The 15,931-nt window shown below is 42.1% G+C and overlaps 1 protein-coding gene across 27 annotated transcripts in view; it reads right to left on the reverse strand.

The window, feature by feature from the left end:
• CSGALNACT1 (chondroitin sulfate N-acetylgalactosaminyltransferase 1) overlaps positions 1–15,931 on the reverse strand; it is a 327,304-nt gene that overhangs the window by 26,673 nt on the left and 284,700 nt on the right. For all 27 annotated transcript variants that reach the window (XM_038559883.1, XM_038559873.1, XM_038559866.1 and 24 more), the window contains one exon: positions 1,292–1,393. In XM_038559883.1, coding sequence (XP_038415811.1) covers positions 1,292–1,393 — 102 coding nt within the window. The remainder of the gene's footprint in view (positions 1–1,291; positions 1,394–15,931) is intronic.

The following is a 15,931-nucleotide window of genomic DNA, read 5'->3' on the forward strand; positions in this document are numbered from 1 at the left end:
TTCACTTACATTTAGGATTTTCAATTATTCTATTCTCTTTGATCTCCCTTTGATAGGGGCCTAGATTTTAAGCTGTTGCTAGTTTTAAGTTCTGAATTCCATATTGCTTTAGCACAGAGAGGTCAACCTTTTCCAAAGGACTGGACAGTAGAGTTCAGGCTTTACAAGTCATATAGTTTCTGTCACAACTACTCAATTCTGTTGCAGCACAAAAGCAGACATAAATAATATATAAACAAATGAGCATGCCTACACTCCAAAAAAACTTTGGGTTTTGTTTTGTTTTAGAGAAATAAGACCAAAAGACTGCTTTAGAACATTTAGGTAATTCTAATAAGCATTCTGATCTCGTGCCCATAGATAGCAAATTAGTAACAAAGTATGAAAACAAATACAAAAGTGCACTCAATCTTATATTCTTAATCTTTGACTATCATCCTATTTCCATTTATCAGAAACTCAGAATAGGGGGCCCTGTTTATATTTAGGCCATATGGATCTCTTCAGGCTTTTTCTGCCACTGAGTACTACTGACGCCCCTCCAGGTTTCACTTACAGAGAAACTACCCACCTAATTGCTCAAGTGAAGCCCTGCAAAGCTCCCTTGCAGAGTGGTGGTACCATTTGGGCTTCCTCACTAGCAGAAAATGCCACAGATATTTATCAAATAAATACTTTTAAATTTATTTGAGTAGCGAAGAAAATCCATCTGTGCTGCTTTCATTTACTCCCCCATGCAACTGATCAATGGTGTATAAATATACAACCCTGAGTCTAATGTTTTTGGTTAAATAATTTCTATTCAACTGAGTAGGTTTAATCAAGGATCCCATTCCAGCCATCACTTCTGGCTTCCCCCTAATCTTTCAAAATGCATCATGAATGCAAGTCAAAAGAGTGAGACTATTTGCTAAGTGGAGGAACCCCAAGCATGGATATCACTCAGCCGGAGCTCATTGCACGGATGCACTGTCCCTAATTCCCATTCTGTGACGTAAAGCCTCTAGATCAGCAGCACTGAGACAACACCCAGTCACAGAGAAGCCCAAAGAAGCCTGTGCCCCAACCCTTGCACCTCAGGGCAGTTCATCTCAACTGTCAAAGTCAACACGGCAAGGACCAGTGTCAGGTGGGTGGTCCCCAGGGAATGGGGGACACACAATTCTTCCTAGCACAGCAAGTGATCAGCTGACTGCCCATCTGACCCACAGAAGCAGAAGTGTCAGCCTTGGACATGTACTCCTGAGGTTGGTTACTATGACTCCTCATTACAGCTCCACATTGTACTTACTTGGAAGTGTTTTCAAGTATTCCTTTGACCTCATTCATTTCTTCCTTCCCAAAGTAAACAACGGTGAGATGAATTCTCCCATCCTGTTGGATGCACATCTCCCTAGAAAACAAAACACACATGTGTCTGGTCCTGTTTTCACAACAACATAAAAGGTCTAATAATACCTATTTTGTAAAGTGCAGAAGGTTCTTGAAGCAAACCGAGTGAACTGCCAGAAAAGCAGAGATGGACACCAAGATGCTTCTGGCTGGTCATCACAACCGCCTGCATTTGTATTGGTCTTACCAAGAAGACAATGAAATGGAAACGTGCCAGCCTAGGACATGAAAACACAGGTGCAAGAGGACATGGGTCCAATCTGCCACAGGTTTAGCCCATGGGGCAACCTAGTGTCATGGAAAGGGCACTGGGTCCTTACCTTTCTTTGCCAGAAGTCTATTTAGGACATAAATTCCATTTTCCAGATAAGAAAGCTAAAGTCCAGATAGGGTGAGGCTAGCATCTCTATCTATGACCTTTCTTGTATCTGCCCAACATAAACTGTCTTAAAAGTTGAATGAACAAAGGTAAGAAGACATTGTTTCACGTAGGACTCCAAGAGCCCTTCCTTACACCCGAGGGGATGGTGAGGCAGGAGCCAGGTTAGGGCAGCTCGCCCTTCCCAAGCAGACACAATCACCTTCACTGCCCCCCATTCCTCCTCTGTGACTCAGTATCCAGGTGCCTGGCACTCATATTGTGGGGCCCTGAAGGCCCTTCAGGGGTCCGACCTCTGGCTCTGGACTGGTCCAGCCCTGCTTTCTCCACCACAGCTGATTTATGTATCCATGTCCTGTTCTCTGAACAGTTAACACATACACTAATCTGGTAAAATACTCTGCTGAGGGTTTACCACATAGACATATGTAATATGTGCAAAAATCATGTATAGATATGCCTATATGAATGTATATGTGAATATACACATGTGTTTATGTGAACATGTGTGTGCACATATGTGTGTGTGCATAGTTTAAACAGGAGTTTTCTGAAAGCAAGTTAATGAGAGAGTCTACTGGTGGAATAATATTTTGTGATATTTTGACAGTTTACACATCTTTCCTTTTTCATTCCTTTTGTCTCTATATATTCACTACTTTCCTTCACCTCCCAAACCACAGTCCACATCACAGCTTTCCAGAAGTCCCTTAGTTCTCACTGTAGACCGATTTATTCAGTGCTTTTTATAACAGCATCAGAGAGGAGTAACTGCCTACCTGGGTTGCTGGGAAAAATCCAAAGATGTAGGAGATATGGTTCCTGTGCTCCAAAAACTTGGGAAATAAAATGAGCTCAAATAAAATAATGACACCTTGTGGCACAGTTAACAAATACACAGAACTCAGAAAGCACGGTAAATCCTATCAGCTGGAATGGCCAGGGCCTGAAGGATAGATAGGGTAGAGGAAGAAGAGAAGTCCAGAGGGAAGAGCTTTCAGGGAAGATGATACTGACCCAAGGCTGGAGTTAGCAGGGCTCATCCTCGTCACAAGCTTGGTTCTGAGAATCTATTTGTTTCCCGTGGAAGAAAGGTAACAGCTGCCTCTGAAACCTGATGGCAAAGCTCTTAGACACAGACAAGGGATCAGGAACAGAGGCCCAGCGTGTGACAATGTGCTTCAAACTGAGAGCTCCCTCACGGACCCTGTCCCTGCAGATCGATTCATCACCTACTGACAACAAAATCTTCTGTCCACAAAGGATCTCTTTTGCAAACCTGCCAGATGATGCTTAATTTTTTGCCAGGGGAGAATGAAAGCACACACACAGCACCAAGCACCCCCAAAACAGTGTTTAAAATGGCATGTGTAGTTGGAAAAAAAAAATGTATCCCAGAATCAGCAGAGTGTTACCTGCTGAGCCTGAATAAAAGGCATTCTTGTTTTTCTAGTAACATCTTTGTTGGCATTTTAAAATCATTTGAAACAGTTTCTGTTTTCACTCTTCCTTCAGCTGAGGCTTCCCAGAAAGGCAAAGCAGACTTGGTTGTGGGGTGCTCCTCCACAGTTCCATTTCTTGTACTCATTTCTTCCTTCCTTCCTTCAATGGACAATAACCAAGCAAGCAACACACTGTGTGCCAGATGGTCTACCAGGGGTCTTTTTTTTTTTAATTTTTTTAAAATTAATTAATTTATTTATGATAGGCACACAGTGAGAGAGACAGGCAGAGACACAGGCAGAGGAAGAAGCAGGCTCCATGCACCGGGAGCCTGACGTGGGATTCAATCCCGGGTCTCCAGGATCGCACCCTGGGCCAAAGGCAGGCGCTAAACCGCTGCGCCACCCAGGGATCCCTACCAGGGGTCTTAAACAATGGATAAGACATTTCTGCCCTTGGTAAGTTCTCTATCCACCATACACAGTTAAAACTACCTATAATACAACAAAAAAAAATGCTCTACAAGAGAACAAGCACAAGTGTTATGGAAACACCATCGCCAACCTGTCTGAATGATATTGTCATATTTATATTTTTCAAAGAAGCTTTACTAGACTCCATTCCCTGGAATGAAGTGTGCGAGGAAAGAGTGTGTATGTGGGTGACTATGCACATGAAGATGTGTGTGTTTTGGTGTGATTATTTGTGCCTGGTTCCTTCGAGCCAATGTTGGTGCCCTTGGTAGCATGTCTCTGTAACAACCATGGTAGGGCTGTAACAAAGAGTATGGAGTGAATCTCAGGGAAACCCAACTTCCTAAGAACTCTTCAGGAAAGCTCTTCATTTCACATGGATGCTTTGTATTAGCTCCACAATCCTTCGTGGTCATTCTAACATCTCAATCTAGAAGCCTAAAAATTCTGTTTCTTCACAAAGACCTTCTTTTTTTTCTTCTTCTTTTTCAATTGAAGTATAATTAACATAGTTACATAGTTTCAAATGATCCAGCAATTCTGTACATTATTCAGTACTCATCATGATGAGTGTTTTCCTAATCTCCTTCACCTACTTCATCCTCTTCCTCGACCTCCCCTCTGGCAACCACCAGTTTGTTTCCTATATTTAAGAGTCTGCTTGGGCTTTTTTGCTTGTCTCGATTTTCATTTGTTTTGTTACTTCCACATATGAGTGAAGCCATGTGGTATTTATTTTTCTCTGACTTATTTCACTCAGCATACCATTCTCTAGGTCCATCCATGTTGCTACAAATGGCAAGATCTCATTCTTTTTTAATGGCTGAATGATAGTCCATTGTGTGTGTGTGTATATATATATATATATATACATACACACACACACACATATATATACATATATATATCACATCTTTATCCACACTCATCTATGGATGGACATTTGGTCGTTTCCATAATTTGGCTATCATAAATAATGCTGCAATAACTATAGGGGTGCATGTATCTTTTTGAATTACTATCTTTGTTTTCTTTGGGTAAATATCCAGAAGTAGAATTACTGGGCCATATGGTAATTCTATTTTTAAGTTTTGGAGGAACCTCCATATTGTTTTCCAAAGTGGCTGCACCAATTTGCATTCCCACCAACAGTGCACGAGGGTTCCTTTTTCTTCACACCCTTACCAATACTTGTTGTTTCTTATGTATTTTATTTTAGCCATTCTAAAGGTGTAAGGTGATATCTCATTGTGCTGATTTGCATTTCCTTGATGATTAGCGATGCTGAGCATCTTTTCATGTGTCAATTGGCCATCTGTATGTTTTCTTTAGAAAAATCTCTATGCAGGTCCTCTGCCCATTTTTGGGTCAGATTATTTGTTTTTCTGGAGTTGAGTTGTATAATTTCCATATGTCTTTTGGGTATTAACCCCTTACAAAATATGTCTTTGGCAAATATCTTCTAATAAATGAATTCAGTAAAATCACAGGATATAAAGTTAATATAAAGCAATCTGTCATGTTTCTTTCTATACACTATAATGTAGCAGAAAAAGAAATTAACAAACCCATTCACAATTGTGCCAAAAATATATATCTAGGAATAAACTTAACCAAGATGGTGAAAGAACTATACTTCCAAAACTATAAAACATTAAAGAAAGAAGTCAAAGATGACACAAACAAATGGAAAGATAGTCTATGCTCACAGATAGGAAGAAAACTAGTATTCTTAAAATGTCCATACTACCCAAAGCAATCTATATATTTAATGCAATCCCTATCAAAATACCAAGAGCATTTTTCATAAAACTAGAACAAATAATATTAAGATATGTGTGGAACCACAAATAGCCAAAGTAATCTTGAGAAAGAACAACAAAGCTGGAGGTACAATTCCAGACTTCAAGCTGTACTACAAAGCTGTGATCATCAAAGCAGTATGGTCCTGGCACAAAAGCAAACCCATAGATCAATGAAACAGAATAGAGGCCAGAAATAAACCCATGATTATATGGTCAATTCATCTTTGACAAAGCAAGAAAGAATATCTAATGGAAAAAAGACAGTCTTTTCAACAAATGGTATTGAGAAAACTGGACCAGCCACATGCAGAAGAATTAAACTGGACTACTTTTTTACACCACACACAAAAGTACACTCAAAATGGATGAAAGACCTAAACGTGAGACCTGAAACCATAAAATTCTTAGAAGAAAACACAGGTGGCAATTTCTTTGGTACTGCCCGTAGAAACATTTTTCTAGATATGTCTCCTGAGGCCACGGAAACAAAAGCAAAATTAAACCATTGGGACTTCAACAAAATAAAAAGCTTTTGCACAGCAAAAGGAACCATCAACAAAACAAAATGGCAACCCACAAAGACTTTGTCTTTTTAAGATATATTTTTTTTTTCTGGGAAAACAAACAGTTCCTTCCCCCTGAGGATACTGTGCCACAGAATACAGGGACTAATTAAGATATATTTCCAGTCAGAAAACATGTATAGCAGTCACTTTTACAGTTGCATTTTTATTTCTCAGGAGACAGAAAGCATATCATGGTCTTTGAGTTCTGTTGCTAAGCCGGACAAATGCACTGTGGAAAGAGCTACTTGACCATTGTTTACACACTCCGTCCAGAGATACGGAAAGAAGCTCCCATGATCTGCCCGAGCTGTGGAGGTAGCCAGGCACGTGATCCAGGCTTCCTAAGGACCAGCCTAGTACTTGTATACCTCAGGTTACCTTGGCAGGGTGAAGGACGTACTTATGAAATCTCACAGCATTGGGTCTTGCCAGTCTAGGACTCTAGAGCTGGATGGGTTTGTGTGACCTGGAGGAGGATGGAAGAAGCCTCAACAACACTCCAAATGTAAACTGGCCATGAGGAAGGACTGTTTAATTTGCATTCTTGATGGGACCAGTCAGATGGGACTGAGCCATCTGGTAGACTTGGGGCTGGGGGAACCCAAGGCCTATTTGGAGGAAGCGCTGGATTCCCAGGGAGAAAACACATCCTAAAGTAGGGTTTCTCAACCTCATACCACTGACATTTTGGACCAGAGAATTCCCTACTGTGGGAGGAGCTGTCCTGCGCATTGCAGGATGTCTTGCAGTATCTCTGGCCTCTACCTGCTGGATGTCAGTAACACTCCCAAGGCCCCACTCAGTTGTGACAAGCAAAAAGGTCTTCAGACCTTACCAAATGTGCCAGGGCAGAGGGTACAAAATACCCACCCTGGCCAGAACTACTATCTTACGGAAGAATCAGGTTCAGTAAAACACCAGAGTTGTCAGAGGGGTGCAAGACTCTGAAAACACACATCCCCAGGATTTGTCCTGCTCTATAGTTGGCTCCTATAGACTCACGGGGAAGTTCTAGAGAGAAATGGGGCTGCAGAAAACACAGAAAGGCTCTCTTTACAGAAAACATGATTATGAGGGGGTATTAGGAGCTCCAGCCAGGACCTCTAGGGAGTTAATGTGGTGGTGTTGGCACCATGCAGGCGGCACTGGCAGCCTCTGTGGTATTAGCAAGTGCCAATGACTTTGGCTGTTGTCAGAAGCAGTGTGTGGGCATCAGGCAGCTGATGCCTGGGTTAGTCAGTGGAAGCTGAACTTGTATTTGAGCATATGTGAAACATTCCTGAGGATTCCTAGAAAGACCAGGAGGGCACAAAAGGCTGGACGTCTTGCCACAGAAGGTGACAGAGACAGAGAAAGAAAATTGTGTTTTAAGATTTTTTTTATTTGTTCATGAGAGACACAGAGAGAGGCAGAGACATAGGCAGAGGGAGAAGCAGGCTCCGTGCAGGGAGCCCGATGCAGGACTTGATCCCAGAACCCTGGGACCATGACCTGAACGGAAGGCAGACACTCAACCACTGAGCCACCCAGGTGCCCTGGAAAATTGTATTTTTATATAATTAGCAGTAGCTGTTTTTATACCTCGGGCTAAGCGGCCTATGGAAACACAGATTCAAATATATTTACTGAGCAACTTTGTGGTACAATGCAGTACTCTTATTGGAATAAGATTTTGAGGATCCCTCGGTGGCTCAGCGGTTTGGCGTCTGCCTTTGGCCCAGGGTGTGATCCTGGAGACCCAGGATCAAGTCCCACATCAGGCTCCCAGCATGGAGCCTACTTCTCCCTCTGCCTGTATCTCTGCCTCTCTCTCTCTCTCTCTCTCTCTCTCTCTCTCTCTCTCTCTCTGTGTCTTTCATGAATAAATAAATAAAATCTTAAAAAAAAGACTTTAAAATATAATTATTTATGGTGCCTGTGAGGGGGACCAACCACTTAGGTCGGCTTGGGATTCTCCAAGTTTTAGCACTGGTATCCCAGGAAACTTTTCAGTCCCAAGCAAACTGGTACAACTGGTCACCCTACCTGCCTCAGGGACCAGTGTACTGGAAGGAATGGACAGCTAAAGAAAGTAAGGACAGATAGATTATCTGCAGCAAAGATCCAGAGGTGTATCAAGCCCAGAGACTGGGAAGATTTGAGAGGAGGGAGAGGGGTCTCAAGGAAGAGGGAGTATCCAAGCTGAGCCCTAACAGGTGAGTAGGCTCCACGCAGGTGAGAGAAGCAGAGAAAGGGTTTTCTTGGCTAAAGAAGCACAGATGCCAGGAAATTATATCACCATTCTTTCCCAAGTCAACTTTCTACTCAAATATATCAGGGATGAGAAGTCTATTATTTACTTTTAATTATGTCCTGTGCAAACGAGATAATATATACGGAATGACCCATTGGCTTCCAAATGTTACCTACAGTCTACAATGACAACAGAAGGAAACTGCTTATAGCCAAAAGACACTAGACAGGAGGAACAGGTACCAACTGAAAAGGGAAGGGAGAGCGACTGGGGCCTCCTGACATTTGGTTTTAAAAAATAATATTCTTTTTTTGGTTTGGTGGTTCCTTTCCCCCTCCCCTAGCCCTGAGCAGAATTCCTGGATTCCATTGCTTGACTAGCCCAATCGGTGTTAAGCAATGAGACTGATTTTTGACTCTCAACCAAGCAATCATGACTCACTTTCCTGGTTGCCCATTTCAGAAGAGCAAACGGATTCATTTCCAATTGACCATTTCCTACTCTTGGGTAGATGTTTTCACATAATCTGTGGCTCAAACAAAAGAAGAAACACCTTCTACAAGGTCCCCAAATAGAAACTTTTCTCTGAATAAGGTGAATGATGGAAATTAGTGTTTCTTAGATATATGAACCATAAAACTTTCCTGGGTGCCACATGGGTATAGAGAAAGGGCCCGTGGGAGAGGGAGAGGGGCCTAAGTGGGAGGGAAAAAGATACTGTGGAAACTACATTAGTTTTCCTTTTGAAAAACAGACAACCAGGGCCCTATCTCAACCACAATGCTCTATGTGATGATGACCTAAGGTCTTCCTGTTATGCCAGTTTAGCCCTATCCTCAGGGCTCAGTTCAGTTTCTGCAATCCATAGTCATTGTTTTTAAAAAAATTCAGAAATCTCCAGAAACATCTCAACAGTTCTAGGCAGAAAAAGGATTAAAATATCACTAAAGAAAATTTAAGTAAAAGATGTCCCTGATCCTGTCTGAAAATACCATAAATGCGTTGGGAGGGATGAGAGAAAAGTCAGAAGAAGGAAAGAAAGAACATTAAAACAAAATTAACTACCAAAGTCTGAGGAGAATCCTAGCAACATGAAAAAGGGTTCACAGACCAGCTGGAAGTAGTCAAAATAAAAATCAAGCAAACTTGAACTGGGAAAGACTCTAGAAATCATAGAAACATCATTTGCATAAAAATATATATATTTTTTTTCTGGGAGAGGCTCAGAGATAAGGACACAGAGGCAATCTATAGCTTTGTTATTATGGGTTTCTTCCTGCTATCACAAACTACACCAGGAAACAACTGACTAGTTGAGACCTACAACACCGAAACCAAGGGAAACCAGACAGCCAGAAAAGCAAACGTGAGAATAGTTTCAAAGGCAAATTAGGTGATTAAAAAAAAAAAAAAAAGAAGTAGAGCAGGAGAGGAGGGGGTAGATTTAAGTTAATATGCTGTTGGGCAAAGGGGGAGCATCAAAACAAGGCTTGATTTTAAGCAAGCTCACCCAGATGCACTCCTATTTCTGGCTACAGGTAAAGGGATCTGAATGATGGTCCTCCAGACCCACCAGAGGTCCATGGGGCATTCACGGGAGATGACACAGCTCCTGGGGACTGAGGGTGCCCCAAGGGAGATGACACAGCTCCTGGGGACTGAGGGTGCCCCACGGGCCAGGACCACACACAGCACAGAGATCCGGCCTGCCAGAGTTTTTAAAAAGCCATCTCTTGTGAACAACGATGAACAACGATGGCACCACAAAGTACCCCCCACAGTAGCCAGACCAGAGCTCCAGGCTGCTCCTGCCAGCTGCCTTCCTGCTCCTGGAGAGGACAATACGATAGCTTTAGCTTTGTTATTTCTTGTAAATCTTAGGATTACCTCTTATTTAATGACCTCTACCTCTCCAATAAAGGTCTTTCAGGTCTAGTGCTGGGAGAAAGCTTTTCGCCTTCTTTTCCTTACTGAAGGCTGAAATAAACCAGCCCGAGTCTTCCCCTTGTCCCTTTGTCTGCCAGGAAGTTCAGAGCTGGCATTTTTGACAATCTGCAATGGTTACCCCTTAGTTCTGGCTTCCAGGTTTACCTGTCCTCCATTCTGCATTGTTGGTAAGTGTCTTTGTTAGTGACCTTTATAAAAATGGTTTTGTTAAATTGGTATTTTTCTATAGACACAAATAATTTTTTTAAAAATTTTTATTTATTTATTCATGAGAGACAGAGAGATAGAGAGAGAGGCAGAGACACAGGCAGAGGGAGAAGCAGGCTCCATGCAGGGAGCCCGACGTGGGACTTGATCCCAGGACCCCGGGATCACGCCCTGAGCCAAAGGCAGACGCTCAACCGCTAAGCCACCCAGGCGTCCCGACACAAATAATTTTTAGGATTAGTTAAGATGACTCAAATAATAATGAGAATAAATATCTTAGTTCATATACTCCATGTACCCAGGAATCAATTCCGTCCCCAGGGCCTGGCCCTGACAGAGTTCTGGAATATAAAAACTTGGTCTTTGGTTCCCTGCAGATTGTACCCATGCCTGGCCATCACCTTAGTAAGCTGATTTCTCTGACCTAGTCTTCCCTAGGGGGCCATTCTCTCTGGGGAATTCCAGGTTCTACATCTATTTCTATTGTCTAAGAAGGCATATTTGTTATAATTCCTAGCCATTTGGCTCCTTTGTAGGTGAATAGTTAGCAAACTGATGCTGAAGTGAAAAATAAAACAAAACCCTAAATCTATCTGTAATAACCAGTGTCAGAGCTGCAAGAGAACCCATCTGGAAGGTACTTTGAATTTACAGGAAATACTAAAGCCAGCTATATAAAGCAACTTGTAAAAAATCCCTCATTCAAATGCCATCAGGACAAAGAGTGTCTACATTTCAAAGGACATGCACTGGAAGGATAACGTTTTAAATACATTAATCTCAAACTGATCATTGCAAACCCTGTACCAAAAATAGTGGCAAATGGCAAGTCTTGCTACTAATAAATGACCAACAAACAGCACATAATCTTCACATGGAAGACAAGAAGACAGTGGAAGACACAGAAGATTGTATTTTTGCCTCATGTGGCTCCCACCTCCAGTCACTCCCTCCAGGAGACTGGGAGAAGCCACCCAGGCAGAGAGAACGTGGCCCAGGGGAACGGCTGGTCTGGGGGAGACAGGGCCCAAATCCCAATTCAGGATCCTGGTGAAGGAAGAACCACAGTGGAGTATGTGGTCTCTTCACCTTATGTGGGAAGTAGAGAGGGACAGTAGGACTATCCTCATTATAGTTTATGAACGAACCCCTGCAAATAATAGGGGGTGGGCAGAAGCAAAGGAAAAAAGATGATCATAATCAAGATCCTTCTTTTTTTATTTTTATTTTTTATCAAGATCCTTCTTAAGAGTGGAAAGAGGAGAAGGGATGGGCGATGCTGACACTCAGTTGAAGCATCTTCTATGTACCCTTTGCAACACACACACACACACACACAGCCAATCATTAAACAGAAGGCCAAAACCTTATCTTCTTTCCTCTTTTTGATTTGTGGGGGTGGAATGAGCTGCTGAAGACAACAGGTACAGGTAAGAGAAGTAAATTCACGAGGCTGATTGATGTTTCAGGCCTCAGTCCTTCACTGAGGGCCAGTTGTGAGAGCCAAATCATCCTCTCCTCAGGACAAAGACTCATCCACCACTAGACAGAGTGAGCCTAGCACAGCGCATATCCATGCCAGGGTGCAGAAAAGCCACGGGAATTAGGAACCTCCAATGAAGGTCACACAAAGCCTCCACTGAGTTCCTGCTCTCCTCCCTCTGTTCCTGGAGACTATAAATAAAGTGAATAGAACAATAAATCCCCTGCCCTCAGAATACAGCCAGGAGTGGGACACAGACAGTTCTCCATCAAGACAGGAAGGCAGCCAGGGAGAATCCATCCCCTACAAGGTCAGAGGGAACAGTCTGAGTAGCCCTCTGTGCGCCAGGCAGAAGGAAGATAAAGAGCTACCTCACAGCAACCGTGTCTCAAGAACAGTATCAAAACTAAAGGAAGAAAGAAGTAAGAAAGCAATAGCATTCAACAGTAAATGAAAAACCCAGTCTGAAAGAAAATACAATTCAAACAGAAGAAAATATCTTATACATTTCACAATTCCTTAATAAAAATGTGAATTCAATAAAAAAGATAATCCAAGAAGAAATGACAAAAAAAAAAATTAAAAGGCACACTCTGTGCTGAGAAAATAAGATGCAGCCCAAACACACAGAAGTACTAAACTAAACACAGCATGGGACAGAATAGATGCATCTGAAAATCAAATTGCTCATCTCAAGGAAAGCCTTATGTGAGAGCAGCTAAAAGAGTAGGCATTAAGAAATAGAAGCTAATGCATAATTAAAACACCAAAAAATTTTCCTGACATGAAAGAATCCACAAAGCAAAATAGAAAACTCAATTAAACATAGGAAAAATATGAGCGAGAATAACAGACACGGTGATGAGACATATCCTGATGAAGCTACTATGATTCAACACTCGGAGGAATTCTTCAGGCACTCAGGCAAAAGCCAGTCATTCTTAAGAGAGACCAAGTAAACTTGTCCTCACATTTCTCTATGGCATCATCAGATGCCAGAAGAATGTCTCCAAACTCCCAGGAAAGAAAGTGTGCCCAAGAATGGTAAGCCCACCAAGTTATCCTTAAATCAAAATGACTGTGAGTAGACTCTCCACTCTCAAGCACTCACGACCCTTCTTGAAAAAAATTTCTCATTCATTTGGGGAATATAAATAATAGTGACAGGGAATAGAGGGGAAAGGAGAAGAAATGGGTAGGAAATATCAGAAAGGGAGACAGAACATGGAAGACTCCTAACTCTGGGAAATGAACTAGGGGTGGTGGAAGGGGAGGGGGGGGTGGGAGTGACTGGTTGGCGGGCACTAAGGGGGGCACTTGACGGGATGAGCACTGGGTGTTATTCTGTATGTTGGCAAACTGAACACCAATAAAAAATAAATTTATTATTAAAAAAAAATTCTCTCCATGGATTCTAACTATGCAAGACCTCTGGGCTGCAGCCACTGTTGTCAGAGGGCTGCTGATGGGTCCATGCAATGTACATACAGACTCTGAAGCCACAGAGCAGAACACAAAGGCTGCAACCCTGACAGGGTAAAAGTAGTAGACAGCCAACACCCTGGAGGATGGTAGGCGGGAGAGGGAGAAAGAATGACCATGCTGACTTCCTCTTCTTGGGGTGACTTTTCTCTCAATCCAGTCTAAAGTGAGAATATGCAGCAAAAAATACACAATAATTCCAATATTTCCTGTTATGCAAAATCTTTTTTTTTTTTTTTTTTAATTTTAGAGGGATCTCAGAGGCACCTGGGTGGCTCATCTGGGGAAGCATCCAACTCTTGGTTTAGGCTCAGGTCATGATCTCAGGGTTGTAAGACTGAGCCCCATGCACTGGGCTCCACACTGGGCACAGAGCTGCTTAGGAGTCTCCCTCCCTCTGCATCTCCTCCCCATGCACTTTGTGCGTGCTTTCTCTCGCAAAAAAGGTAATCTTAGAGGGATCTCTTCAGAACTTATACTCTCTCACAGTAGAGAAATGTTTTCTTAAAGATCAGCAATTTCTTCAGATTATACTTCAGATTCACTTCTATAAATTGAGTCAGGTAAAAATGTAGTTCTTCAATTAAAAACAGTATCTAGTATAACTCATGTTGTATTAAAGAATTTCTAGCTAGCAAGTTATTCTTCTATCTGCATATATTCAAAGAAAAGTACCTATGATACAGTTCAATTAATGTTAAAAATGGCTAATTTGGGGAGGCAGGGCAAGGAGTGGATTTTTAAATAATTCATTCCTTGTGTTCTGTATTATTTAAATATTGTATAAAGCTATACATCTCTTTCACAAATTAAAAATCCACATTTAAATTATAGTGGCCAAAAATATCTTCTGTTGAATTTTTAAACAAAACATAAAACATATGGCAACTACATAAAAATTTACAAAACAGAATTCAAAAGAAGAAAACAAAAGTCATTCATCATGCCATTTGAGGTCCCAGCCAGAGTCAATATCTGCTAATCTTGTAAAAGAAGGGATTTCATAAAGACAAGGTCAAATATTTAATAATAGACCCTTGTATTTTTTTCCAATACTTTTAGGTTTGTATTAATTCTATTTAATTATTTAATGGACCAGCGTTTACTCTGAGTTTTGGTATGCAGTAAGAATTTAATATTTTCTGCTGTTTGATGAGTTGCCATACACTGAACAGTCCGTTCTCTGCTGGCTGATGTGAAATGCCACAGAATTAAATCCTCTCAAGTTTGCATACCCTTTCTTATTCCATTTTTGCAGAGACCCAACACACTCAGAAACCCCTAACATACAGACTCCCCACCAGCTTCTGCTCTAGTGTCCTCTGTCCTGAGTAGCTTTCTTTGTGACCCATTGCCCCTTACTTTTACTTCTGCTGCAGCTCCCAGCTCTGTTCCAGGAGCTTTAAGGCCACACGAATACAGACACCACCTCTAGAACTCATCTTCTTGCCTGGTCGAGTGTCGAGCACACATAGGCCTTCCAAATATCCTACCTAAGTAGTAAACCTTCCCACCCACCTTCTCCTGCCTCTGTGCCACAGCAGACATTTTACTGGTTTTTAAAACATTAACTAACATTACATTTCATTTCACCATCTGAATTTTGGAGACTGGCAAGCTAGTCATTTTACCTTTTTCTTTTCTTTCTTTTTTTTTTTTAAGATTTTATTTATTCATGAGACAGAGAGATCAGAGACATAGGCAGAGGGAGAACAGGCTCCTCACAGGGATCCCCATGTAGGACTCAATCCCAGGACCCCAGGATCACAACCTGAGCCAAAGGCAGACACTCAACCACTGAGCCACCCAGGTACCCCCATTTTACCTTTCTCAACAATATTTCCCCTCTAGTTTTAGTCCTATTGTTAAATACATGCAATCCTTATGACACTAAGGCAATAGCCAATCATATATAACCTAGAGAATCCTGCTACCCCGGGGCCACAGAGCCCTACAAAGGACCAGGCAGACACTGCTTCAGTGTAAGCACGACCTTGCCAAGCTCAGCAGGCTCAGTGACTGGCCTTCATGACCAGCTGATGCAAATCTCCTGGCCCTTAATCTGGCAAGCTCTAGGCAGCTTCCTAGCCAAAGAAACTTACTACAAACTAGAAATGGGCCTACCCACCGCTGGAAGCAATGCTTTGACTTAACGCCTAGTGCCGACCACAGGTTTAGTCCTTCTTGGGAAATCATGCTTGATCAACCAGCAGCACCCTGCCATCCCAAAGAGAAGGCAGGGGACACAGAGACACCAAAGGAAGGCTGCAAGAAGCCAAAGTTCCACAGACACACTTCACTACTGGAGCTAGAGAACACTGTTGACACTGGAGTGATGGTGCCCAACAGAGCATCTACAAACTGGGAACAGATGACAAGATCAGCCTGCCCTACTCTGCATGAGGTCACAATATAAGGCCCAACTCCTAAACCTGGGGAAGGAAAGACAATGGGCATTGTGATGGCTGTCTTTATAGGTCTGAGAGGCTATGATGTCCAAGACGGAATGGATTTGTTCAGT

The sequence above is a fragment of the Canis lupus genome, chromosome 16, assembly GCF_011100685.1.
Source record: "Canis lupus familiaris isolate Mischka breed German Shepherd chromosome 16, alternate assembly UU_Cfam_GSD_1.0, whole genome shotgun sequence".
Classification (NCBI taxonomy): Eukaryota; Metazoa; Chordata; class Mammalia; order Carnivora; family Canidae; genus Canis; species Canis lupus.